This window comes from Mytilus galloprovincialis, chromosome 2 (assembly GCF_965363235.1).
Source record: "Mytilus galloprovincialis chromosome 2, xbMytGall1.hap1.1, whole genome shotgun sequence".
NCBI classification, from domain to species: domain Eukaryota; kingdom Metazoa; phylum Mollusca; class Bivalvia; order Mytilida; family Mytilidae; genus Mytilus; species Mytilus galloprovincialis.
Window position 1 is genome coordinate 77,814,237 of NC_134839.1, and position 27,607 is coordinate 77,841,843.

The 27,607-nt window shown below is 31.7% G+C and overlaps 1 protein-coding gene across 6 annotated transcripts; it reads right to left on the reverse strand.

Annotated features, from left to right (window-relative positions):
* Positions 1-5,787: 5,787 nt before the first annotated feature.
* Positions 5,788-27,307, reverse strand: LOC143064460 (uncharacterized). 6 transcript variants are annotated; one of them, XM_076237295.1, is made up of 12 exons: positions 27,288-27,307; positions 24,256-24,376; positions 23,743-23,884; positions 15,399-15,599; positions 12,775-12,887; positions 11,149-11,287; positions 10,564-10,695; positions 9,851-10,027; positions 9,283-9,417; positions 7,945-8,058; positions 7,078-7,150; positions 5,788-6,668 (listed from the first exon to the last, which is right to left on the reverse strand). In XM_076237295.1, exons 1-12 carry the CDS (start codon positions 27,290-27,292, stop codon positions 6,080-6,082), a joined length of 1,941 nt encoding a protein of 646 aa, XP_076093410.1. In that variant the 5' UTR covers positions 27,293-27,307; the 3' UTR covers positions 5,788-6,079. The 6 variants fall into 6 exon arrangements, with proteins under 6 accessions (XP_076093410.1, XP_076093413.1, XP_076093414.1 ...); XM_076237298.1 differs by lacking the exons at positions 23,743-23,884; positions 24,256-24,376; positions 27,288-27,307 and adding exons at positions 18,138-18,207; positions 20,003-20,951; XM_076237299.1 differs by lacking the exons at positions 23,743-23,884; positions 24,256-24,376; positions 27,288-27,307 and adding exons at positions 18,138-18,207; positions 18,531-18,546.
* Positions 27,308-27,607: the final 300 nt, after the last annotated feature.

A 27,607-nucleotide genomic window follows, 5' to 3' on the forward strand; every position in this document is an offset into this window, starting at 1 on the left:
CGCGCATTCTTACTTTACTATCATTAAAAACCATCAAACCCCATCTATTCAAATACATGATTTTAAAATATAGCTTAAGTAAGGCCAGTGCGCATTGAATACCTCGAAGATAATGTGTGCTTTGTCTGTAGTACTGTACGACAAATCATACTATTTTTTAATTCAGTTTTTGTGTTTTGGTATGTGCCCATTCTTTGACTGACAGTCATAGAAATATAAATGGTTTGAAAGGTTGGAACAAACAATTTAGCATACTAGTACACTCGATCTGAAAGGTATAAGTCCCAAAAAAAAGCCTGAATTTATTTCAATGCAGGACTATTTTCAACAAGTCTTTCAAATTCCTATTGATACAGTCCACTGGGTGTACTCAATTGTTACAATACTACGACTTATTTTTAAACTGGTCATCATATTATAAATGCCTACGGATAACCCACAATGGCTTTTTCGATAGATTATTGAAAATTTTGAGTATTCGTCCCAAAAAATGTTTAAGAAGGACAAAGTTTACCAAAACCAAAAGTATGTTTGAAGTGAGGCTAAGCATATTGTTTGGCAACACCTCTACTCAATAAGGATCGCATTGTCTTCCGATACAAAAATTGTCAGAAAACATTTAAATTTAAATTGTGAATCAATATTTTAAGCATATGGTGTAAGGTATTTAATAATCAATTTTCAGAATTTGACAACTTTCAGATTTTGATTCATACGCCTTTCACCAAACAATGTTTGATCTGCATATCAATATAATACATATGAGTTTAATCAAAATTGCATGAATTATCACATATTAATTGTATTAATTATACAGGTTTTTTTAAATGAAAGTTTTGCAAGTCTTCCAAGTAATCCCCCTTCATGGTTACTTACGTCAACAGAAGGGAAGGGTCAACCAGAAGTATTTCGTAATATCTGTAAATCCGTATTCTATCTATTTCCTCGATGTATAAATGGTTCTGACTATCTCCCATACATGAATTTATATTTTTACCTGAGAGATATACTGTTATCTTTTCTCATGTATTTACCATAAACGGTAATGATATGAACATTTCTTTATAAAAGGAAATCGTATATGGAAATAAATAGCTACAAAAACGATGACACAACTTTATGCATGATCCGTGATTTCTACGTTATGTAAATGTTATAATGATTTGATGGAAATCAGAAATCAAACTGCATGCCATAAAAGCGACCAACATGATAAAATCATTCGTCAAGAGTATATTTTTAGTTTCATGTCCATTTTTTTTTAGATTACCGTCAACCACCCTCTCAATCGCATTTTGGACAGCATTAATCCCAGTACTGAATTCACAAAGAAAGTATATACTAACATGACTAATAAGTAGAATACTGAGGTAGAATATAAAAAGACTATTTTCAACAATTTCTTCTTTAGTGATCATAGATTTAACCATGCGTGAATGCCCAGTTTACTCACTAATAACCTGCAGAAAAAATATTAAATCCTCATAAATCTCAACCCATATCAATAAAAATGGGTAATGAAGTTATTGTTTCACTTGAATAACATGTTCTGGTCTGTTTTCGTTAAATATCAGCCTTCTTATGTTGGTCATCTATTTTGTTATAAATTGCGAATCATTTTCAATTTGTACTAGTGAAGTTCGATTTCTGAGTTCACATTTACAGTTAGATTGGTTAACTTTAGATCGATTCAAACTAAACTACCTCATTTGGTGTTTAAATTTAGACTGATTCAAGATCGATCCAAAGCGTTCGCATAAGGCTTAAAGCGATCAAGTTTAAATCGATCTAAATGTAAAAGTATGACCAGGGTCTTGTTTATGTATAAAAACAAACATATATATATAAATTCTATACAGCTCTAAAATATAATAGCAATTGTTTTCCATTCGTTTAATGTGTTTGAGGTTTTGATTATGCCATTAGATTAGGGACTTACCGTTTTCAGTTTTCCTTGGAGTTCGGTATTTTTTTAATTTTATTTTTGAAACTCTGCCGTTTTGTCATTTAGTTGGGTAATTTTTTAATCACTGGAGACCTTTGATAACTTCTAATCTTTCATCACAGCTTTTCGAAACTCGAAAAATAGCATGTTGTGCCTATATTTGTTTGTTGTTAAAGGCTAAATGCTTGCCTCCATATGTCTTTTGCTTTTAGGTGTTGCTGTTTCATTGATGTATTACAATACCTTTTTAAGTTCACATACATTTTTTTATTACTAGTACTTTAACTGACGATTTTTACACAACAGAAAGGAAGGATTGTTGTGAAATGGTTCTCCTTTCTCTTTTCTGGCATGAAACGAGATTTTCTTTTAAAACCTCACTTCTTTACAATAAGTCAATACTGCCAAATTAATTTAGAACTGAACATTTCTATACAATTAGTTCCAAAAAATATTCAGTGTCGCATCATTGCTACAACTGCATTAAATAGTCAAGTGCGTAGAGTTTCTCCAATAATAATTCTTGATCAATTCTGAAAGGTTTTGAATTTTAGATTTCGATTTAAAATTTGGAGAGGACAAAAACAGCGTTTCTAGTTTTCAAGTTTCCCCCCAATTATGACAAAATAAGAAGTTATATTGATGTCTTCATAATACAAGACTTGTTTCTTAGTTCCAGACAAAAAGATAAAAATGCAAGTTCCAAATTGTTTCAAATAAATTGATGAAAAGCATGTCAGCTGATAATACTTAAATGAGGATTATGTGTAGATTTCCAATTCCCAATCATTATATGAATTTTGTTTGCTTTACATATTGAGTGAAAATGAAAATAAAATAAAAAGATTTAGTGATACGAATCAAAAATACAGACGTAGGAGTCATGTGCTCAACCCTCGTTGAATCAATGATGCAGTATAATACATAAAGTTTAAGAAGAAATGTATAAATATTGATAAATCAGAATTGATACATGACTGTCGCATCACTGTTTACCTTACCATTTGATTGCAATAAGCAATTTAAAAAAAAAAAAAAAAATAGGGATCTTATATTCACTTCTCATGTTATTTCTATTAAAATGATGCATTGTTGTTTAAAGGTAGTTGAATAAAGTGTAGTTATAATAACAAACGATAACTGTCATAAATTGAGTCAATCAAGTAAATTTAGAAAGTAATAATACAATAAGAAAGTAGAAGTATCATATCTTTACTCTTACCATACTATACCATTAAACAAATACACGATATTTTTTCTTATAAATGATAGCAATCGTAAGGGAGTCGAATAATGAATTTTATTTTGTTGAGTATATGAAAATGATAATACAATTATGCAGGATTATATATATAATACTTATCTTGATCGAAATTTTTTAAAGAGTTAGAATTCACTGTAGTGATTTCCATCACAGAGAACTCGTGTATTATCTAAAAAAACCTGCTCAGTCAGGTTTATATTCATATTCATTATATAATCCATGAACAAATAGGTAGCATAATGGAATGGTGGATAATTTTCAAAATAAAAGAAATAAACAGCAAATTTTAATAAAATCCGTATGTTCATGCTAGTACCGAAGTACTGGCTACTGGGGTGTTGGCTGAGGATTCAGTGTAGATTGCCCCTCACCCATCAGTATATATAATTTTTGTTTGCTGTATCGATTGAGTAAAAAATATATTAAAAATTGTCTATCCAAAATAAAAACCCAACTCTTACGGCGTTTCGTATTATCTAGACGAACGGAAATTTGTCCATTAAAAAACGAAAGTGGCAATAAAACCCGCTTTTCACCACTAGGCTATATCATAGAGGCCAGATTTTATTGTCAGAAGAATAAGTGTGGACTTAATTTTCAAAAGATAGGAAATAAAAAATATATAAATTTTATACGTCCGAACTGGTCATTTAATTGGAAACAATCAAAGCCAAAAAGATAAAAGCCAAGGGTATATAAGTATCAAAATACGCGAAGAGCTATATGAACAAACAAAAAGGACTTAAAATGATAGTCAAATCATCTAAGGTCAACTTTGCATTGGTGAATTAACGAAGAAACTTATCCCAGGCATATATTACCTTAGCTGTATTTACCACAACGTTTTGGAATTTTGAGTCCTCAATGCTCTGCAACTTTGAACTTGTTTGGCTTTAAAAATGTTTTGATCTGAGCGTAACTAATGAGTCTTATGTAGACGAAACGCTCGTCTGGCGTCACAAATTATAAGCCTGGTTCCTTTGATAATTATGTTACACCATACATTGGGTAGATGCCACTGCTTGTAAGACGTTTCGTCCCTTAGAGTATCACCAACTCAGTAGTTAGCACTTCGGTGTTGACATGAATATCATTATATGTTCATTTTTATAAATTTTCTGTTTGCAAAAGTATGCATTATTCGAAACACTAAGGATTTTCTGATCCCAGGCATAGATTATCTTAGTTGTATTTGGCACATTCTTTTGGACTTTTAGGTCCTCAATGCTCTTCAAATTTGAACTTGTTTGGCTTTGAAACTGTTTTGAGCGTCACTGATGAGTCTTACCTAGACGATACGCGCGTCTGGTGTAATACGTTATAAGCCTAGTTCCTTTGATAACTTATTGCATTATGGACTTTGAACCTTAGTCTTTTAATAATTTTAAAGTTATGAACGGACCATTGAAGAAAAGAATGTAGCAGTATCGACCCAATTCTATATAAAACAATATGAAATTGTATGCGTTCGTACACTGTTCTGGATTTGCCTTCACCAGGAATTGTCAACGTCAAATAGTGGAAGCTACTTTACTACAAACAACGTATAAGAAGTACATGTATGTCGCGCAGCACGATTATAATCTTACTTGATGAGATTATATTTAACTCCGTTTTGTTTGTTAGAGCGCCGCTGGTAAGCCTTGTGTAGACTAAATGTACGTATTGTGTACTAATTTTGCAAGACTTTGATTTGTTCTACTTCTTTTGACAACCAATGGGTAGATGCTACCGCTGGTGTACATTTCGTGTCCAAGAGGAACATCATTGAAGTAGTCTGTAATCAGTGCCTACATGACATATCGATGCAGCATTTTTTTTTTTAATGTTCACAGTTTATGAATAGTTAAATCCGTTTAAAACAGTAAAATATGTCTACTCCTGGCCAGATTGAGCACACATTTTTTTAATGCTTAGTCTTCAATTTTCTGCAACTACATATTGATGTTGTCTGTTATCTGTTTTAATTTGGGAACTACAGATTTCTCGTCTGACTTACAAAATCCAATCCTTGTTTTTTTAAATAGGTTTTACAACCACTTATTGGCAATGACGATTACTGCAGAGTAAATGCCTTCCGATTCAAAGCAACTGATATTCTCCCGATTTCTATGGAGATCATTGTGTCTCGTAGCAGAGCTGACTCTGCATTGTTACTATTTATTTCAAGCAAACACAAGCGCAATAAATTGTGTTATCTTTTAGAGAGTATCCCTTATTTTGATATAGTAAACTACTACGATGTATAGCTACCATATAAATGTGTGAGGAGTCATGAATAGTTCATCAGATATTAAGTACTTTCAATTTGATTCCAATATCTGCAAAATAGTCTTTGGTACAGTTTTTTTTAAATACTGTTTTACTTGTACCTGTGTTATTTTTGTCCGTCATAAAACAAAGTGCCCAATTTGTTCCAATATCATTGCCTCTTTTTTTTTAGTACATTTTTTCTTAAAATCAAGCGGTGACAGTTTTCTAAAAAATACTTTTAATTTGTTATTCTAAGGAAGTGTTAATTGCAGATCTATGATTTTATTCACGTGTATTCTTGATGGCATGTACTTCATTGCTAGTAACCATGTCAATTGATTTAATGTATTCAATAAAACTATATATTTACAACAGCTAATGCTTCTGGCTATAAGATAATTTCATCATAAATTATCATTATTCGTAAGTTACAATGTCCATATGTCACCAAAAAAAAAAACCCAGTGAAATTTAATTAATCCTTTTTTGATTCTTCAACAATTTAATTTATCTGGTAATCTTTCTGAATTCACCTATTTATGATTGCATTAAATAGTGCTCAATAGATAAATTAATGTATATGTATGAAATACAAATATTAAACTTATTATTAATTATCAAAGCAAGGTTGTTCCAATGTGTTCATAACTGTCACTAGTACATTCAGGGGGATATTTAACAACAGGCGGTGGAACCGGAATTACTTTCTTTGGAATGCTTAAAAGGCGTGAATCATATACATATCGTCCATTATTTCTATTATATTCTTCATCTTGAATGCTTGCATGTCTCGGGGACATTGTATCACTCGATAAGCTATCACCCAATTTCAAAATAGAAGTTATTGGAACTTGGTTGTCATTTTCTTGTGGATTCTCTGATTCGACGATAGGATTATCCAGTCGCATTTTATCGTACCCATTATTTGACACTGGTACGCTTTCCTTGTATTCCTTGCTGAGTGACGTGACAGGCTTAGAATAAACTTTACAACTTGATGCAGGTGCTGACTGTCGTCTTCCAGGTTTATTGACCACTGCATATTCTGGACTTTTGCTTCCACCTTCAACGGAAGCAGCAGATGTTTCGGCCTTCTGTGGTGTTGATGACTCCGGGTTACCATCTGTATCTCGTCTCCTTAATTTAACATTGGCTAGTGCAGCTAATAAAATATTATGTCTAAGTTGTTCTGGGTTTGATCTAAAACTATAATACCACATACTAATTATCTAATCACTAACAAAAGCCATAGTTAATTCTAAAATAAAATTTACCTAAAAGCTGTAAGTAAATTTATGTTTAACAAACATTATTATATTTATGAAATATGAACTTCATTTAGTTTATAATATTTATTAAATGTATGTTTTACATAATAATTCGTTTGCCATTCTGCATGTAAATATAGATTTGTAATCTTATTTTAGAACTAATTCAGGAGATGGATTCGCTCTTATTATTTCCAAATCAAGTTTTGGGAGTAAATTTAGTATCAAATTATTTTTGTTGTTGATATTTACAACCATAATTTAAAATTTTCAACTTATCTTTAGTATATTTTACTGATGAATGAAATCCATTGCTCTCAAATTTAATTAGTGCTACTGTTACTCACCTTTTTCTCGCAATTAATATTAAAATGACGATAACTGCAGCCAGTAAAACAAGTCCTAATGCTATAAACAATCCTGAAAAAAGTAAACCAACAGTTTTAAACAAGTAAATTGCAAAATAATTTAAGCTATTAGTATGAAGAGTACACAAATGATATGTAACATAAGTTTACTAGTTATAAATTTGTTATTTTCATGGTATAAAAGCCACCAGACAATATTTATTACCAACAATTGTGTGTGTTTTTTTAATTTTTCAATTAATTGATAGGACCTCTTCTTATGGTCTATATTTAACTTTGTCTACGTTATTTTTTTTCAGTGACCAACATGAGTGAGTACGACAGCTCATCAACATTTCTTTTCTGAAAGAATAATGGGCAATTCAAATCGGCACCCAAAGGTGCAAATATGTCTCTATCGGGGCTTTAAATATGGTGTATCTCATCTCCTGTAATCGAATTAACATTATTATGATGTCGATACTTCATTCGACTAAATAGGAAATATGAATCATAAAAAAGAAAAATACACCCTTGATCTTAGACTTGTAGCATGTAAATAAAGAAATTGTAATGAAATTGATATACATGTACAATTACAATTGCTACAAGTACTTCTGTAAAATATTATTCCAGATTTGTTAATAACAATAATAATGAATAAAACTTGTGGTATAATACGTCAACATACCATTATTGAAATGTTGATCCATATCGGTAGTAAAGGTATACATAATGCAGTTAGTATACTAATAGAAATGTCTTTACAGTAGCAGACATTTTTCTCAAACAAACAAATATACAATCACCACAAAAAATATTTATTTAGCATTCTACACCCAAAAGGTTTCTGTAAAAAAATAATACCAATTTTAAGTCCATCGTCGTCCTGTTCTTGTATTAACTGCGTTCCTGGTGTGGTTGTACTTGTTGATGTGGAAGGAGGCAGATAACAACCATCAGAGGTGGGATATCCAGGAGCTGTAATATTAATTTATGTTAAGATATAGAATGAAATTCAAAACAGTGTGGTTGTGGCCATTGATTGACACATTAAATTCATCCATTGACTGGGACAATTTATTTGAACGTTTGTATGTAACGACCACTGCTCACTATGTACTTTTTAAATACACTTAAACTATGGGGCCACCAAAGGTTCTCAACACCTTAATAAAGTAATTCGAAAAATTAATCAGAAATAACACGATGTTTTGATTTATATCAATTATATAAATCAAAACATAAAGGTTATTCCTGATTATTTTTTCGAATTATTTTATAATTAAAGGCGTTAAGAAACCTTTGGTAACCCCACAGTTTAAATGTCTATCGTAGGTACGTCGTGAACAGTGGTCGTTATAGACAAACGTTCACGTAAATTGTCCCAGTCAATTGATGAATTTAATGTGTCAATCAATGGCCACAGCCACACTGTTTTGAATTTCATTCTAGAATACTATAAACTTCGAATTATGGTTTGTATCTATACTGTTAGTATTTTTCTTTTTCAAAGCTTTTTATCTACAATGTTAGTATTTTACTTGTGTACCTATATTTCTGTGTGTCATGTACGTTTTTATTCGTATGCTACTTTGTCTTTTAATTTGTTTTTTAACCTTTCCTTTGTGTAACTACTTTGTTGGACTTCAAATTTTTAAAAGTGTCAAAATATGTTGTAAGCCTTGTAATTTTTCAGGTGTGAATAAGACTGTTGTTGGACTTACATTTTCCCAATCGTGTCGTACTATCATTTGTTCTTTATCAAATGTCTGTAAATATGTTGCTAGCTTTTAACTTTTAAAATGTGTGATACTATCTAATTTGTCATGTACTTTTTCATAATGTGTGTAAATTTCTTGTTTGTTTTCTTACTTTTTCAAATTTGTGTTATTTGTTGTGAGATCTGTAATGTTTGATAATGGGTGTTACTTTATTGCTGGCCTCATGTACTTTTAAAATGAAAGACAAAAGTGTATTTTGGTCTTGCATTTATTCAAAGTTATGCAACTTCTGCAAGAACGTTGTTGTTTCTCTAGCGATGTTAAGGTAGAAGTCCTATGCATTAAACTTGCGTATTAATTCTCGTTTTAAGATGTTAGACTATAAAGAGTATTGCACGGGAGGTATGTTTAGGTTTGATTACTTTTTTCAATAGAAAATACGGTGTATAAATATATTTAAGAGTCTATATTTAAAACTTACGCAGTTCACAAATAAATGAAAACATGTTTTGTTTTTCACATATTGCTATTGGATAAAATGTCATGGTAGGCTTGACATTACTGGATTCTTTTCTAAGTGAATAACATCCAAACACTGGATTTTGAACTATAAGATCTGTAATGAGATTGAAATGTATTCCTTATTAAACACGTGTCCATATATGTACTTTGCCGTTAGGTATATTATAATGCAATATATGTATTACATACAAAGCAAAAAAGTCGTACGTCGCTTAAACACAAAATCAGTTTCATAAGAAAATCCCTAAATGACTCTTACAAAAATTCGACTGACGAACGAACAGATGAAAAATTCAACGTTCAAACAAAGTTTTACTTATAAATAGTGAATACTAATGAATTTAAACTAAAGAAACTCACAATTTCCATGAATGCATTTACATATCTGCATATTTTTATAAATAAACTAATAACAAAAAGAAGACAGAAAAGTAAAATGTTTAATAAACTAATGATAAAGGCAAAGAGTTTAATATATGGCAACATACAAATAAATTAAGTCCTATTAGTCGTTAGCAAGTATTTACCTTTCAAAACAAGATCGACATAATTTCGATAAACTCCAATCCAGAATTCCCGCTTGATGTCATTAGAGACAGCACAGTTCGACACCATGTTGTGAATTCCAACCAAAGATCCATAGTTTTTGCATAATGACTGAGCTGTCAACCATGTCGCTGGTTCATTAACTAACACTCCCGATCCTTAAAATAAAAACAGCTTGTTATTATTCTTTATAAGTCACACTATAGACGGCCATGGCCATGTCCAATGAAATTATCATAAGTTACAAAATGTTACAACACGGTATTATATTTCCATTATAACCAATCTTGTATAAATCTTTTGTTTTAGAGGTTACTGTAGACCTATTTGATTTGCCTTAGCACATTATGTAAAACAATACTATATCTCCGATAACGTTTTTTTGTTGTTTTTTTTTGGCTTTCATTGCTTAATCAAGGTGTAAAGTGTCACTTTTAAACTTACAATTTATCTTTTGTTCTAGAGGTTACTGTAGATCTATTTGATTTGCCTTAGCACATTCTGTAAAACAATACTATATGTCCGATAACGTTTTTTTTTTTGGCTTTCATTGTTTAATCAAGGTGTAAAGTGTCATTTTTAAACTTACATATTTATCAAAAGAAACCAAAATCGTCGCTGTCAACACTACATATAATTAACAATATGTTTACAGCATAACAAAAGGTCAAACCCGTCCAAGACACACACTTACCACATAGTGCCGTTAAGTTGTTGTGACACTCGTGTTCCATATATGTCCATTCGGTAGTGCTGCTGCAGTTCATCATTGCACAGTGTAAGTTAGGGTAGGAGTCAGCTTGGTACTGTATAAGGTCGCCATGAACTTAAATAATAAACAACAATAACCAATGTTAAATTTTCGCCTTAGTCATTACTTAGCTTTCGGAATACAAATAAATGTGAGGTGTGATGTTTTTTACTCATTATTTTCAGTCACTTTTTTAGTATATTTATTCAAAATCAGAAAAATAACAATATTGCTTCCACTTTTATTTCAATTTAATATGTGACATGCAATTTTAATTTAAGGAAGACTTCCAGATATGTAGGCATACGATGATATACACTGTACCATTGTAAGAAAGCTCATAAAATATAAAAATTTGTGTTATTAAAACTACAACATAAAACACACATACAGCCCTATCTGGTATCTATTTTTGGCGATACTGTCGTCCTCTGACAAATAGTAAATTTCTAGAGTTTTTTTTCTACCACGTGTTATTTTACACTCTAAATAGAAAGTTGTGATAGACGTTAGTTATTTTGTTCGTACCTCTATGGTAGACGTTAATGCTGTTGCTACCACCACATTGTTCAGTTCCATTACCAGGACAAACCGTGTTACATTTTGATTCTGGTGTTAACCAAGACGTGTTCACAAAATTGTTATAACTGCATAAACAAGTTGATCCCTGAAAATAAATTCAAATAAATTCGAATAGAAATAAGGAGATGTGGTATGATTGCCAATGAGACAATTATCAGGTAAAATTCAAATGATTTGGATGTGATAATTATAGGCAACCATACGGCCTCCATCAGTAAGAAAAACCTTTACCGTAAAGTCGGCTATAAAAGACCCCGTCATGAAAAATATGAAACAAAACAAATGAGTAAACTGGGGCCAGGGTTAGAGTGAGGGTTTGCGCATTCAAACATGTTTACCCCCCCCCCCCCTCTTTTCCGCACATTCTATATGTGCCTATTCAGAGCCAGGTGGTTTGAAATTTTCTATTATGGACTATAAAAATCATTTAAAAGGGACTTAATTCATCAAATTGAAACAAAGCAGAAATACTTCAAACAAAAGACACACCGGACGTGGCAGGGTATTTATACATCCCACACAATTTGAAAGACACAAAGAACAGATCTGAGAGTACTTGTAATTACTGACTATTAGTTCAAAGAGAATAACAACTTATAAAAATATTAATCATCCAAGAAGCAATGGATTTAGTGTAAAGATGTTATTAACATATCATTTACAGTCATGTAGGATTATTTCGTTAAATGTACTGAAGGTTTTCGTATGTATTATGGGAGTTATTATCAAGGTATAACAAGTTTTCAAATAACATAAAATGTTATATCAGTGTTTGTAAAGTAAGATACCAATATTTTACCCTTTTTGTGACAGGTTTTAATTAGAGATTTTGATATGGTTTTTTTATATTTGTAATGACTAGTAAGGGTAACTTGTTTCTTAATATTATTATGTTAAAAGTTTAGTAAGAAATCTAAATAAATACAAATGTATGCACTGTTCTAATACATTTCATGTCATCATATACATTAAACAAAAAAAAATGAAATATATACGGGACAAAATGCTCTTTAATGTTTGAAAAGAACCAGATACTTAAGAACAATGCCTTAGTTAATGTTGGTCATAATGTGCGATGCTGGAATGCCTTCAAGGTATGCAAATGAACTCATGATATTTTACAAGAACATGGGGTGCAGTTAGGCGGTTCTCTCTGATTTTCATTGATAATACAAGGCAGTATACAATTCTGAACATTGCAGATATACAGAGTTATCGGTCGTTATTTTTTTAATCTCAAATATCTTTCAAGGTATTGTATGTACACTCTTGTGTTAGGAAATGAAATCTCAGAAGCATTTTTTTTCTCAATGACATTGCAGATAGGTTGACAATTTTTTTTATTACCTGAAGAGCGAAGTAGTATGTAGCTTTGCAGATAGGTTGACAAATTCTGTTATTTCCTGAAGAGCAAAGTAGTCTGTAGCATTGCAGATAGTTTGACAAATTCTTTTATTACATGAAGAGCTAATTAGTCTGTAGCATTGCAGATAGGTTGACACATTTTTTTTATTACCTGCAGAGCGAAGTAGTATGTAGCATTGCAGATAGTTTGACAAATTCTTTTATTACCTGAAGAGCGAAGTAGTCTGTAGCATTGCAGATAGTTTGACATATTGCAGCTGAGTTGTTTTCTGTCTTTACACCATACCAGCTTACACCCAAAGATCTCTCGCTGAAACATCCTGTAAATAATAATTTGCAAGTGGAAAAGTGTATCATACAAACAAATACTAAACAGTGTGGAAAACAACATATACTACTAGTATACAATGTAGCATAATAACGCATACTAAAAAGTGTAGCATACAACCACATACTAAAGAGTATGTCATACCAACGCATACTAAACAGTGTAGCATACCAACACACACCAAACCGTGTAGCATAACAAATATATACTACTACTAGTATACAATGAAGCATAATAACTGTAACATACAAACACGTGCTAAACAGTATACCATACCAACGTATACTAAACAGTGTAGCATACACACACATACTAAACAGTGTAGCATAATAACACATACTAAACAGTGTAGTATACTGACACATACTTAACAATGTAGCATACAGACAATACTGAACAGTGTAGCATACCAACACTAACTGAACAATTTAGCATACCAACACATACTAAACAGTTTAGCATACCGACAATTACTAAACAATGTAGCATATCAACACATACTAAACAGTGTAGCATACCGACACTTACTAAACAATGTAGCATATCAACACATTCTTTACAGTGTAGCATACAACACATACTGAACAGTGTACCATACAGACAATACTACACTGTGAAGCATACCAGCACATGCTAAACAGAGTAGCGTACCAACACATGCTAAACAGTGTAGCATATAAACACATAATGAACAGTGTACCATACAGACAATACTACACTGTGTAGCATACCAGCACATGCTAAACAGTGTAGCGTACCAACACATGCTAAACATGGTAGCATATTAACACATAATGAACAGTGTAGCGTACCAACACATGATAAACAGTGTAGCATATCAACACATGCTAAACAGTGTAGCATATCAACACATGCTAAACAGTGTAGCATATTAACACATAATGAACAGTGTAGCGTACCAACACATGCTAAACAGTGTAGCATATCAACACATGCTAAACAGTGTAGCATATTAACACATAATGAACAGTGTAGCATACCAGCACATGCTAAACAGTGTAGCGTACCAACACATGCTAAACAGAGTAGCTTACCAACACATGCTAAACAGTGTAGCATATTAACACATAATTAACAGTGTAGCGTACCAACACATGCTAAACATGGTAGCATATTAACACATAATGAACAGTGTAGCGTACCAACACATGCTAAACAGTGTAGCATATTAACACATAATTAACAGTGTAGCGTACCAACACATAGTAAAAAGTGTAGCATACAGACACATACTAAACAGTGTAGATACAAACATCTCAGTCATTTTAGTCATTGTCATAGATGTATATAGTTTAACGAAAGTAACTTTAAAGGTTTAAAGGAAACAATGAAAGACTTATCACATATTTCATCGAATGTATTTTTTATATTGACATTAACTTTATATGAGGGGTCCCATCTCAAACATTGTGATCTTTAAGTTAGACAGAGATAGAAAATACCAAAGGAATATTCAAACTTATAAGTTATAATCAAGTCACAAAATGTTAAACAGAAATTACTAATTTATAAATTGTATATAGATGTTTTGGAAACAGAGATGTATTCTAATACGAACATTTCTAGTCGATACAAAAGTGCATTTGACAAATATAGGTCTGCAGTCACACCTTTGCGATTACAACCATGTCGTTATGGAAAATAACAAAACCGTCAATTACAGAGTACTTGTTTTATGTAATGATCAGATTTAAGATAAGAAACATGTTTATTAAACGTCCTTTATATGCAGATCTGTCTGCAATTTTTATTATCAGTTAAAAGAAGTAAATTAAGTGTTGATTTTGATATTTTATCTGATGCCGACAAGTCTTTTTATATATTTTTTAAGTATTTAAGTAGATGGTGGCTACGATCTGATGTCCAAGATCAGTTTTAGTATTTTAGATAGAAGAAATAGTATGTATATACTTGATTGTTAGAAATGCCTTTGCAGAATTGAAATGGTTTATAGATAAAATAAATATATACATTTCATAATAGAGAAAAAGTTTTTGATATGCATGCTTTTATAACTTTTGTAATTTTTATAACTGAAAAAAATACCCCAGTTTCTTATTATTCATAAATATAGTGGTTCCTTGTCTAAGAGTTTTTAAGAAATTTATAAGAAAAAGAGCTAGAGAAATGACACAATATACTGGTGAAGATTTTATTAACAAGTACATTATGTAGATTACAAACATCCGAAGTAAAAATAAGATAAACGAGTTACCACCTATCAATGCAATACAGCTTTAACCAAAACCTTTTTGATATTTTCTGTTTGTGATTCTCATCATACTTTAATATTGTTTGCAATGTTTGCATTGTGTCATGGAAGGAAATCCCTTATCTATTTTTTTCTTTTAAAGTGCCTAAATTTCATATTAACTATATAAGTTTGATTTCCTTTGATAAATCAATAACTTCAATATACAGGTGTAAATTTGCTTTGATTAGCTATGGAATAAGGCTACTTAATGTATACTATTGCCCTTACCAATATGTTCCATCCACCCAGAAAGTCCTCTGTAATGACCTATCCAAATCTCTTGTTGAAGTGGTATATCGGTTCTCTGACGGAACACAGCATCATTATCTGTATCTCTGTTCAGTAGACGTCCACCCTTCTGCTCGCAAAATACTTTGGCTTGCACCCATGTTTTAGGCTGGCCACAGTATGAGAGCGTATTAACAGCTTCTGAAAATTAAAAGTATCTTTCAGTAAAGAACAAAATAACTACAAAGATGACCAGACGAAGAATTGTTGAATCTTTGACTTGAAAGGAGGAGAACTAGAAAATTACACGTCCAGTGTCAGTATACATTGTTTCCAAACATTGCCCTAGTTAACGACATTTTCCATATCATTTAGTATTGATATTTAGAAGAATCTATGATGTTGTTTGCAATTCGCATTTTTAAACGAAACAGCAATAACCCGGACTGAAAATTTATTTCACTTTCTGTATAATATATGTCATTCATCAGGTATAAATCGGGAGAATGAAGACCCCCTCTCCTCCACCCCAAACCCTGTTTGAAAAATGACAGATACTGCATTGGAGTGTTAATTTGTGTACATATTAATATAAAACAGAAGCAAGTTTATAAAAAAATGAGACCAGTGGCGGATCCAGCCATTTTAAAAAGGGGGGTTCCCAACCCAGAGTAAAAGGGAGGGGGGAGGGGTTTCCAACTCTATGCTCCCATTCAAATGCATTGATCGGCCAAAAAAAGGGGGGTTCCAACCCCCGGAACCCCCCCCCCCCCCTTTGGATCCGCCACTGGAGACTGAGTTTAATCCAAAACGAACACAGACACATACATTCATATTATCAATACTGAATAAATAAATGATTTATATAAACGATAATCGAAAACATAACCGCAGGTTTACAATATACAATAACAACAACCTATTAAATTCCTTATCTACATTTCACCTCGTCTGACATGTCCGCAAGTCAAATTTTTTTCCGATTCATAAGAATAAATTCTCGATAACTATGCTAATTGTATACTAGTATTTTGTGGGAATCAAATTTTATTTATAATAAACATAAACCATGAATGTACACGATTATTTACAAATAGACGTTTCAAATGCAATTTCCGAAATCATTAAAATTAGACTCAGACCGCAGACAACAGCGTCAGTTTACGCCATGTACGCTTTGAATGTTATATAAAAAGTCGTCGAAAATTTTAAACGCTGGACATTTTAGACAGGGTACCTTATTGTAGACGAAGAATCCTCCGGTTTTATCCATGTATTGACATTAAAAAAATTGGCCCACCAACCCCTTCGATTCTTTTCATATTTTTATAACGTATAGTTTAAAAAGCCATATTTCAAAATCTTATAAAATCCTTGTTATTTTTTCAAAGTTTTTAAACAAAAAAGGTGCCAATTTTATTCATAAGAAAAATCTAGAGAGAATTATTTCCCGCCAAATTTTCAATGGCTTATATCTCGAAAACAACCACACGGACCCTCCATTCTTTTCTGCTTTTTTAGTTTTTTTATTTATATACTATCAATTTATAACAGTCTTTTAAAAAGCTTGTTACTTTTAAACAGAGTAGCGGACATCCTTAAACATTGTTTTCGTACATATTTACCTTCATTCACTGATGTATCATTAATTCTGTAATAATTTCTATTTTCTAATTATGAATGACATAACTATTTCAAATTGAGAAAGAAATCGGTGAATGTGTCAAAAAGACAACAACCTGCACCCAAAGAGTAGAAAACAGCCAAAGACTACAAACAGGTCTCCAACACAGCGAGAATCTCACACCTGTAATCGGGCATCAGCAGACCCCTTAACGAAAGTGTGTACAAGTTCAGTGAAAAGGGACGTCAAACTAAACTCCTAAACATATAGATTAACCAAAATCAAATATACATACAAAAATTATAAAGGCCAGAGGTTTCTGACTTAGGACACGCGCAAAAAGCGTCGGGGTCAAACATGTTTTGTGAGATATCAACCCTCCCCTATACATCTAGCCAATGTAGAATAAATTAACATGCAAAAATAAGTCCGAGTCCGATGTTAGAATATGTATAGAAGAAACTTAGCAAAAATCTTTTCTATGATTTCTTTATATTTTCGTAAAAACGTATTTAACAAAGCATAATAGAGGTTACTTGTAAATAGTTTGTGCATCCTTCTTTACATATTTAGTTTATATATTTGCTAAAAAAAACTAACCTGCTGGAACATAAGAATTATAAATGTTTTTCTTCTTTCAAAATTAATTCAGTTTTCGTTTTTTTATCATTTACATATCAAGCAAGCACTATATTTCGAACATTATCTAAATGTACAATTGTTTAAATTATTTTTTTAGGTTAGAAATAACCCTATACACTTATATAAAATAAATTGAACATGCAACTGTGGAAATAGCAGGTTTGAACAGGTTTGCTTAATCAACCAGTGTGCATTTTACCTCACGTAAATATTAAAAAAGGTTTGACGAAGGAATTTTGTAATGCCGTTTTATATATACCTGAAAACATTGTTTTCCAAATGTCAAAAGTAGTCAACTTCAAACTTATATGTGGTAGTGATATATAAACTACTTACGTGTAACATGAATCGTTATGAGGAAAGTTAAAATCGAAATAATGACCATTATGTAAAAGTTATTCACACAATTATCCCGAACAATAAATGGTAGCGTCCTCTTTGTCTTTTCGTGTTAGCAACATTGTTTTGCTCACCTGTATATTTGTAACTTTTTGACTACAGGCACTGTTGTAGATGTTTATCTTCCAAATACATATCCAGAATCTAATGATCGCAGATAATAAAATAAGTGAATGACTAATTTTGCGGTAATATTATTCTAGTATGTAAAATATTAGAGAATGTCTTCGTTGATAAAGAAAAAATGATGTCTATAATTGTATCGAAGAGGTTGTATGTCACAAAATGAATATGACATATAATATTTAAAAAAAAATCTATTTGAAAATAACTATTCTGTCTTATTAATGAGAATTTGGACTTGCACTTCGATATATAAAAAAAAACCGGGAAAAACCCATTTACCTGCTAAAACATTAATTTTGTATGTACATGTCGCTCTTATTTGCCATCTATAATTCATTAACGTTTGATATGGGTTGTATCTATTTTTCTTCATTGCATTTTTTTTTCTAATCTAAAAAAAAAAGTCCTGTCCAAATTTTCGAAAAAGGACGCGAACAATCATGGCAGTAGTGAAAAGAGTCTGTTATCTTAAAAAAAAAAAAACTTAAAATAAGCGCAAAGTTCATAATAAATATTATGTTGTTGTAAAACATATGGAATCTTACATATTTATGGACCTTAGAATAAAATACTCTCCTTCACAATAGTTAATTTGAAATAAAATTATAAAAACGCAATAAATTAATCATTTTTTTTCAGTATATAAAAACTTATACCACCCCTCCCCCCTTCCAAAAAATAAAAGATGATTTAAATATTTATTCTACGTGAAAATATTTTTTAAATCTTATTCTCTGATTTATTGCCCAGTTGTCTCCCGTATATCACTTAAAAATATTCGCCTTTCTGAAACATATTTAAAGCTCACTTCCATTTTTCACGGACAATCATGATAGTCAAATATGATACCTCTTAGATTTAAGATAAGACGTCACGTCACGAGCATTGTCAAAATAAAAAACTTTGTATAGACAGCTAGGATGCTCGAAAATATGTCTGTAAGGTCTTTTTTCTAACATTTAGCTGTTTACATGTTTCGGATCTTATACATCATAGTTTTCAAACTTTCGGCTTTAAGCATACCAGATTAAAAAAAAATCAAAAAAATCGTTCGAACGGCGCATTCAATTTATAAAGTGTTATTTCAATTTTGATATTTTGATACCAGCACATGTTTATTAACCGACAGGATTGTTTTTTAAATACTCATAGATGTGTTGTTTCAAATGTTTATTATTCCAAAAAAAAAGGGGTGTTGCTGACTTGGATGGTAATTCATGTCACTTATACATATTTGAAATTGAAAATTTTCGATCTCAAATTTGCAGAAATATGACATGCATGTAACCCGCCACGTCCATTTGTATTTTTGTCCATCTGATGAGTTAAGCCTTTTTCAACTGATTTTTATAGTTCGTTCGTTCGTTGTACTGTTATACCACTGTCCAAGGTTAGCCACATTATGTATGTATGTGCCTGTCCCAAGTCAGAAGCCTGTATTTCAGTGGTTGTCGTTTGTTTATGTGTTACATATTTGTTTTTCGTTCATTTTTTTTTTTATATAAATAAGGCCGTTAGTTTCCTCGTTTGAATTGTTTTACATTGTCATATCTGGGCCTTTTATAGCTGACTTAGCGGTATGGGCTTTGCTCATTGATGTCTCTTGTGGAGAGTTTTCTCATTCGCAATCATAACACATCTTCTTTTTTTTATATTTACAAGTATGAATATTTCAAAACAGTGTTGTACGACTTCGGGGAACATACCTCGCCTGCAGATCTAAACAATTCTGATAAAAGTGTTACATGTTATAGCACAACTATACAGTAACATTGTTTGTTCAGGAAATCAATTAATTTAAGACATTGCTTACCCTAGCAAACTCTTTAGTCTTTTACAGTGGCCCACAATATATGTTCATTTCGAAGTTTGGTTGTTATAGTATGCTTGTAGCTGAAGGACGCTAAATTGAAGACCTATTGGTGACCTTCCGCTGTTGTCTGTTCTATGGTCGGGTTGTTGTCTCTTTGACACATTCCCCATTTCCATTCTCAATTTTATTGTGTTCCTCATTGTATTGCACATCTTACTATGTCTGTCCTACTCAATATCAATAGAAAAAACTCTGAAATGTTGTGAAGAAATATACATCTTAAGCATTAAGTTATGTGAATTTTTAAAGAGAATGTTTCCTTTTGACGTTTTTTTTTCAGTTTTAGTAAGTAAGTTGGTTTTATGATTTATTGCCTAAAAAGGATATCATTTGATTCCTTGGAGGTGTCTTCTGGTGGAAAATTTAAGGTGTTACTGGGCTCTAACTTAGCTTATTTTGTCTTCGCTTAAAATATGGTAAAGTGTGGGTTCAATCTTTCCAAAATGACTTTATTATAAAAAAAAAGAATCCTCATTAGACACAGGCCTTTAATTTTATCACCAGGCACGCGTTTAGTGTTCAAATTATACACATTAGAGAAACTCAAATAAAGATGGCCAAATAGAGTACAAAGCTAAAGAACTTTAAAGACCCGAAATTTCAAATGGTTTTGTCAAATACAGCCAAAATTTAACTAGTATTCCACTCTAGTGACAATGTTTCTCTTTGGATAAGCACCAGCACTCAAAACTATTGAAGAAACATCCTAGGTGAACAGTATAGATTTTAATTTGTTTATATATATTTCTCTTAGTTCCATATTAAAGTGGGTGCAGTGGTGGTGGCCATCTTGAATTTAGATTGGCAACATAAACTTAAGATTCATTTAGTTTAAAGCGATCTATGGATAAAATCTACAATATTTCAAATAAATATGGAAAGAAATTCTAAAGGAGATCTTTGCAATTTCAAGTAGTCCGAATACATTTACCCTTGCAAATACTACAAATTTTAGATCTACACCAATAAACATTTAGTGAATTACCTTCAAAAAGGATAATTCCTACTAATTTTGGTTACTAGTAGATTGAAATATGAAAGTTTTCAGACGAATTATCATTGGTAATGGCAATACATCACACGAACCTTTAGGGCTAGGTGAACTCGTACATTTTTGGTGCAGAAATTATACGTGTACTGTGTGTCTGGAAATGTTTTTTGCCTAGACCTCAAAGGTCTTGTTGAAATTATATAAAAGATTTTTTTTATCGTAATATGATATTTATTTTATGAAAGGGTAAATTCATTTTATTTGTTCTTAACTATAGATTTCTAGGTGAAAAAATGAAAAATGAAATATGAAACATAAAATAAAAAAATAAAAGTTAGTTCGTGACTATAGTATTTGACAGAATATAAAATGCAAAAGATCATAGCATAATCAAATTTGTTCAAAACATTTTTTTTTGTGGAGAAAAATATAAATAACGAACATTGAAAAAAGGGGATGCAGTTTTAACATCATGGCATAAAGTGGTGTTCTTACAAAAATGTACAACAAATTAAATAAAACAAATAAGTCAAATAATGTAATTTAACTTTAGAAGTCAGTTTGGTCTTGTGAGTTTCTTACCTTCACATATATCAGATATATAAATGAATGACCATTTGAAGTTGGATCCTTTTAGTAAGCAGTACAGATGGCTAATATACATGTATGTGTCACCTGGCATCATAAATGCATTGCAATAAGCATATTTGTGTAAATAATTATGGTTTCCTTTATTTGGCTGTATGAGAGACAACGAATATTAGGCTCAAATGGAAATACAATGCTCTAATCTCAACGAACAGTTAATGTAATGCTTTAATAGTACCATGTGTTGACAGTTATTGAAATGACTTATAGATTGTGCATACTGTTTCAACTATCTTACCTTACAGTTCATATCATGTACATGTAGACTTCAAACTTCAATTCCAAACAGAATGAATTTGCGTAACAATAAACTGGGCTCAATGCAAATAAACTTATAATCTACACTTAGACAGAGAGCTCAATCCAATGATATACTTTGTAATACTGGCCATAATCATTAATTAGTGTCACTGTTAGTTACCATACTGTTTGGAGATCCTGAAGAACTATGAATTAGATGTAAAATACAAAATACAAAAGAAGAAAGGAAAATTAAACATTCGATAGTAAAACAGACAATCCTAGTCAACTAAGATTGAACGAGCAGGCTTCGAACTCGCATGCTAATGCAGTGTTGACCAGTGGCGGATCCAGAAATTTTCATAAGTGGGGGCCCACTGACTGACCTAAGAGGGGGCCCGCTCCAGTCACGCTTCAGTGATTCCCTATATAAGCAACCAAATTTTTTCCCAAAAAGGGGGGGCCCGGGCCCCCTGGGCCCCCCCCTAAATCCGCCTCTGTTGACTGGCTAGTTATTACATAGATAACTTCTTAAATCACGTCCACCAAGACGGTACAAGACCCCTTAACATGGTAGGTACACAAGATGACAAACAATTCTACTATGTAAGTTTTATGTAACATGTAAAAACCCGAATTTGATGTCCGATTTTGAAGATTTTGTTAATGCTAATCTTCTAAATGCGTGCAGTTTCTATGATTACTATGCAATATTAACATGACATTTCATTCAGCTGACTGAGAATTAATCATTTGTATACAAAAGTGGAATTTGAGTGACATTTTTTCCTATAAATGATTTTTTTCGTGCAAAAATTGTCATTTTCTAATTTTGTACATTCGTTTGCTGGTAATTCAAATTTCATATTATAATGATACTAAAACTTTTGAAAGAAATGATCAAACTTCATAAATTATTGCTTTTAACATCTATTCACCTTTCTTTGAAGAACATTTTTATTGGCGTGCCATAAAATATACGCTCCTGTGCTCAATTGAGTCATTGTTGAGTTACTCTGTGAACTGTCTTATGACAGTCTTATGACTACACATGTGTTGCGAGCTATCTTTCATCTAGTCAACTATTTAAGGCTAGTTTACTACGGGATGTAGGTAAAATTTAGTCAAAATCTAGATGCATGAGTTATTTTATTACCTATTATTGGCTTTGAAGTAGCTGTAAGTAACTTCAAGTACTCTTAGATCTGTACTAATTGTCTTTTTTGTTGTGGGGATGTCTAAATACACTGTCACATCCACGCTGGTTTTTTTTTGTTAGATGTATTCTTGTTACATTCTATATGTGCATACCCGAAGTTAGGAGCCTGTAATTGAGTGGTTGTCATTTTTTGGTGTTTCTCATATTTGTTTTTCCTTTACTGTTTTGCATAGTTTGTTCCTATGTTGAACCATTAAACCACTGCTCCAGCTTAGCATAACGGTTTGACACCTACGCAATAGTTTAACTATGCAACATTATTTATATACCTGTCTGAAGCTAGGAGCCTGTAATTCATTGGTTATTTTTGGTTATGTCTGGCATATATGCTTTTCGAAAAATGTTTTGCTATAAATAAGCCGTTAGTTTTCTCAATTGAATAGTTTCATATTTTTCATATCGATAATTCCTTTAATAGCCGACTATACGGTATGTTTTTTTTCTCCTTGTTGAGTGCAGCACTGCTGCCTATAATTGCTTACATCTACTTTATTTGAACTTTGGTGGATAGTTGTTTCATTAGCAATCATGCGACATCCCTTATTTTTATCTTCAGTTGATACTCTTTATCTTTTTTGCTACCTCTTTGATAGAAATTGATACTGCTCTTTATCCAATCATGATAGACTATTACACTGATAGTGTCACCGCTGCTTCCTAAATGATAGACATTGATGCTTTGGCTTCCACAAATTTCCTGCTTCCTCCGTGATAGACATTGATACTGTTGGAAAAGAAATAAGGAGATGCGATATGATTGACAATGATATAACTATACTGTTCATACTGTCTCTCTAAAAACATAGCTCTTATCTTTATGAAAGAACTGTGTATTCTTGCATCCACTACATTTATTCTACCTCAATGATATTCTTTAATAATATTGACACTACAACATAGCTCTTGTCTCTGTAAAAGACGTTAATCATGTCGTTCCCTCCACATTGCTCTCTTTACATCATATATTTTAATGAGTAAAATTGAATTTGTTTAATTTATCATTGCCTTGTCGGATTAAGTTTTTACTGTTTAGTAAAGTTTGTGCATAAATCTTCATAAACATTTGAATTACTTTAATCTTGGCTGGTTACTTACTTTTACTGCATGCTTGGTGGGTGTATTTGAGTCTTTATTGCACCGTTTTGTTGATAATTCACAGTTTGCTGAATAAATCAAGCATAGGCCTTTCTCTTTATATAAGAAGGAAAAGACTAGACTAAAAATAAAGCAAACTGATTATACTATAGTCTCTAATCTGTTCAGATTTCTTTGGACACAGTAAGCATTAACCACGTCTATGGCCACATCATTCCAAATTCTGCGGAGAGATTATCATTGATACACTGGCATTTGAAAATACTTATAACAATTACAAAAATTACAATTACAAAAATGTGTGATATTTTTTATAGCTTCTTTCCAAGAACAAAGACTTTTGATGCAGTTGGAAATTATTTTCTAGGCTCTTCATTAAACAAATAAACTAATGAAGTATTGAGAAATAATTAATCTAATGAAATACATAATTATGACATCAATTCTATTGGTCTTTCAGAAAATATAAACTAGTAACACTTTTATCATATGCACACCATAACAACTTATCACATGCACACCATAACCAATGAACTGGTTACCTTAGAAAAAAAGTCATCAGAACTAATCAGGTCAGGTTAATTTTTACATCAGCTTTCATTTGATTTCTAATGGTAGATCATAATATATATTTTGTGATTTATCTTTGTCACAAAAATGTATTTTTCTTGTATGGTCAGAGACATTTAAATGGAATAGATATTAAAAATCCTTTTTCTGTAACAGATGTTTGAATTTCAGGTAATGTCTGTTTTTGAGATACTTAATTTTATTATAATGATCTACAAAGTATACGACATTGAAATTATAATGTTAAAAACGGTATTACAAAACTTGTTTATCAATAGTATTTTTGTCCCTACCCCTTGTTATTTTAACCTTCTACCCTAAAGGTATCTACTTTTGAATTCATGGCATTTAGACATGCTAATCTACTAATGCTGGTGCACTTAACACTGTTTCCAAAACTTGAAATAAGCTCAGCATCTGATTAAATGAAAACACAAGCTGGAGATGCATCATGGAATCACATGACTTTTCCATACTCATGAAATTTCCCCCTCCCCTACCATGAACAACTAGTTATTTTGTAATAATGATCACATGTTTGAAAAGATGTAACAACACCTAGGGTAAGTTTTTCATAAATTATTTTGATTTTTGGGTTACATTTCAAGGATTCAATTATTTTACTATGAAATCGCTATGTTGCGAAATTTTACTTTAACTGAAACAAGGACTGCATGTTTGATTAAGAAAACTTTTTGGCCTGAATGGACCCTCACAATAGTTATTAAAGGTACCAGGATTAAAATTAAGTACGCCAGACGCGCGTTTCATTTACATAAGAATCATCAGTGACGCTCATATCAAAAATTTTTTTTTGGCCAAACAAGTACAAAGTTAATGAGAATTGAAGTTCCAAAATTCCAACAAGTTGTGCCTAATACGGCTATGGTAATCCTGGTATAAAAAAATCCTTCGTTTTTCGAAGAAGTGCAAAGTTTTGTAAACAGGGCATTGTTTAAAAATGACCACATTATTGATATCTATGTCAAAACCGAAGTGTTACCTACTGGGCTGGTGATACCCTCGGGGACGAAACGTCCACCAGCAGTGGCATCGACCCAGTGGTGTAAATAGTTATCAAAGGTACCAGGACGCGCGGAGCACCTGAGATCACCCCTAGTTTTTTGGTGGGGTTCGTGTTGTTTATTCTGTAGTTTTCTATGTTGTGTAATGTGTGCTGTTGTTTGTTTGTCTTTTTCATTTTTAGCCATGACGTTGTCAGTTTGTTTTAGATTTATGAGCTTGACTGTCCCTTTGGTATCTTTCGTCCCTCTTTTATTACAATTGTTATTTCAAGGATTCTGTTACCTGTAAAGAACGCGAAACTCTCCCAACATTGAATATTGGAATAAACATCCTAGTTCTGACAGGAAGTGGCTGCCCATTTATTTTTCCCCATAAGATCATTCCTTATCATATTTATAAATATAGATCGAGCATAGTCCTACATATCTATATCTAAGTCAATGTTTTGTGTGTTGCAGATTTTTGTCGCACTTAAGTCATTTTTAGATTTTTGTAACGCGCATGCCTACAGCTTCCGTCAATCGAAGACAACACGCGGTTTATAAACAACACACATTATGGTTTGTATACTTATTTGATCTATCAAACTAGAATTATACGAAAATGTTCTTATAGCCTTGGACACAACTTTACTTTTTTCAAAGCAAATGCTTCGGAGACTCTGCATTCTAACACTAATCACCCTGTTTCTCTTTCACACTTATTACCCTGTTGTTTATGCAAATTTAGTGTTTATTCCTCATTTTGATTCATTCGATCTAATGCTTTTAGACTGGGATTTATACAATATTGCATACCTGGCAGTTGCAGAAACTTAAGTTAATATACACCACTAATTAAAGAGCTTCCCGCCTTTATTTTTACATTACAGCCGCCATTTTGAAATTAATGCTGCCATTGGCTGTAAACATCAAAGCTTTACTTCCTGTCATGTGATTAAAATACGCATTGTTATCTGTTATTATGTCCTAAAATCTTAAAATAACTATAACCCTTTCCGTATGTAAAATGAAATTATTTTTGGGTGAACCAGATTCAGTTCTTCTAGGGATACATGTTATTGGCAAAATTGATTTGTTATTATCTTGTAGCAATAATCAGAAAGGGATATGAAATTATTCTTAAAATATTTAAGTGTTATATAAGTTAAGTGTAGATTTAGAAATGAAACAGTTTGGCAGCCTATAATTATTTTTCTCATAAATTCGTTTTTTTGAACATGGCGAACAAAAATACTATGCATCATCTTATTGAAATCAACATTTAAAACTATAGTCATACAATTAAAGTTGATCGAGTGTTCAAGCACAATGCTTTAAATCATTGTTGATTTTCCTAGCAGTGATATGTAAACAATTAACTAACTAATAGTTATACGATCTCACATTTATAGCCAAATATTAACAAAATAAATCATACGGTGTTAGTTTCCTTACCTCATTTGAAATTTGTATTATCTTACAAATATGTATGTGACTTTCTCACAGACTATTGATAAGTTCACAGAATAAAATAGAGTTTAAAAATGCTGCCTGTTGTAACTTGTTTATAATTGTCAGTGTTCTATTGGATGCAAACGTTTAACATATGCTGTGTCCTATTAAGTTTAAAGGTGAACATTTAAAAATAGATAATATATTATATTTCTAAGTATATTTACAAATGTAGCAAATGTAAACAAATTGGTTAAACATAATGCAGCAAATCAGGTTAATATATGTTATCATGCCCTTAATTCAAAAATATATAAATTCAA

Coding starts and splice junctions, on each gene's coding strand:
- LOC143064460 (XM_076237295.1), bottom strand. Junction 12,888..15,398: donor TGGGTGGATGGAACATATTG/GTAAGGGCAATA, acceptor TATTATTTACAG/GATGTTTCAGCGAGAGATCT. Junction 7,151..7,944: donor CGACGATGGACTTAAAATTG/GTATTATTTTTT, acceptor TACTTTTTTCAG/GATTGTTTATAGCATTAGGA.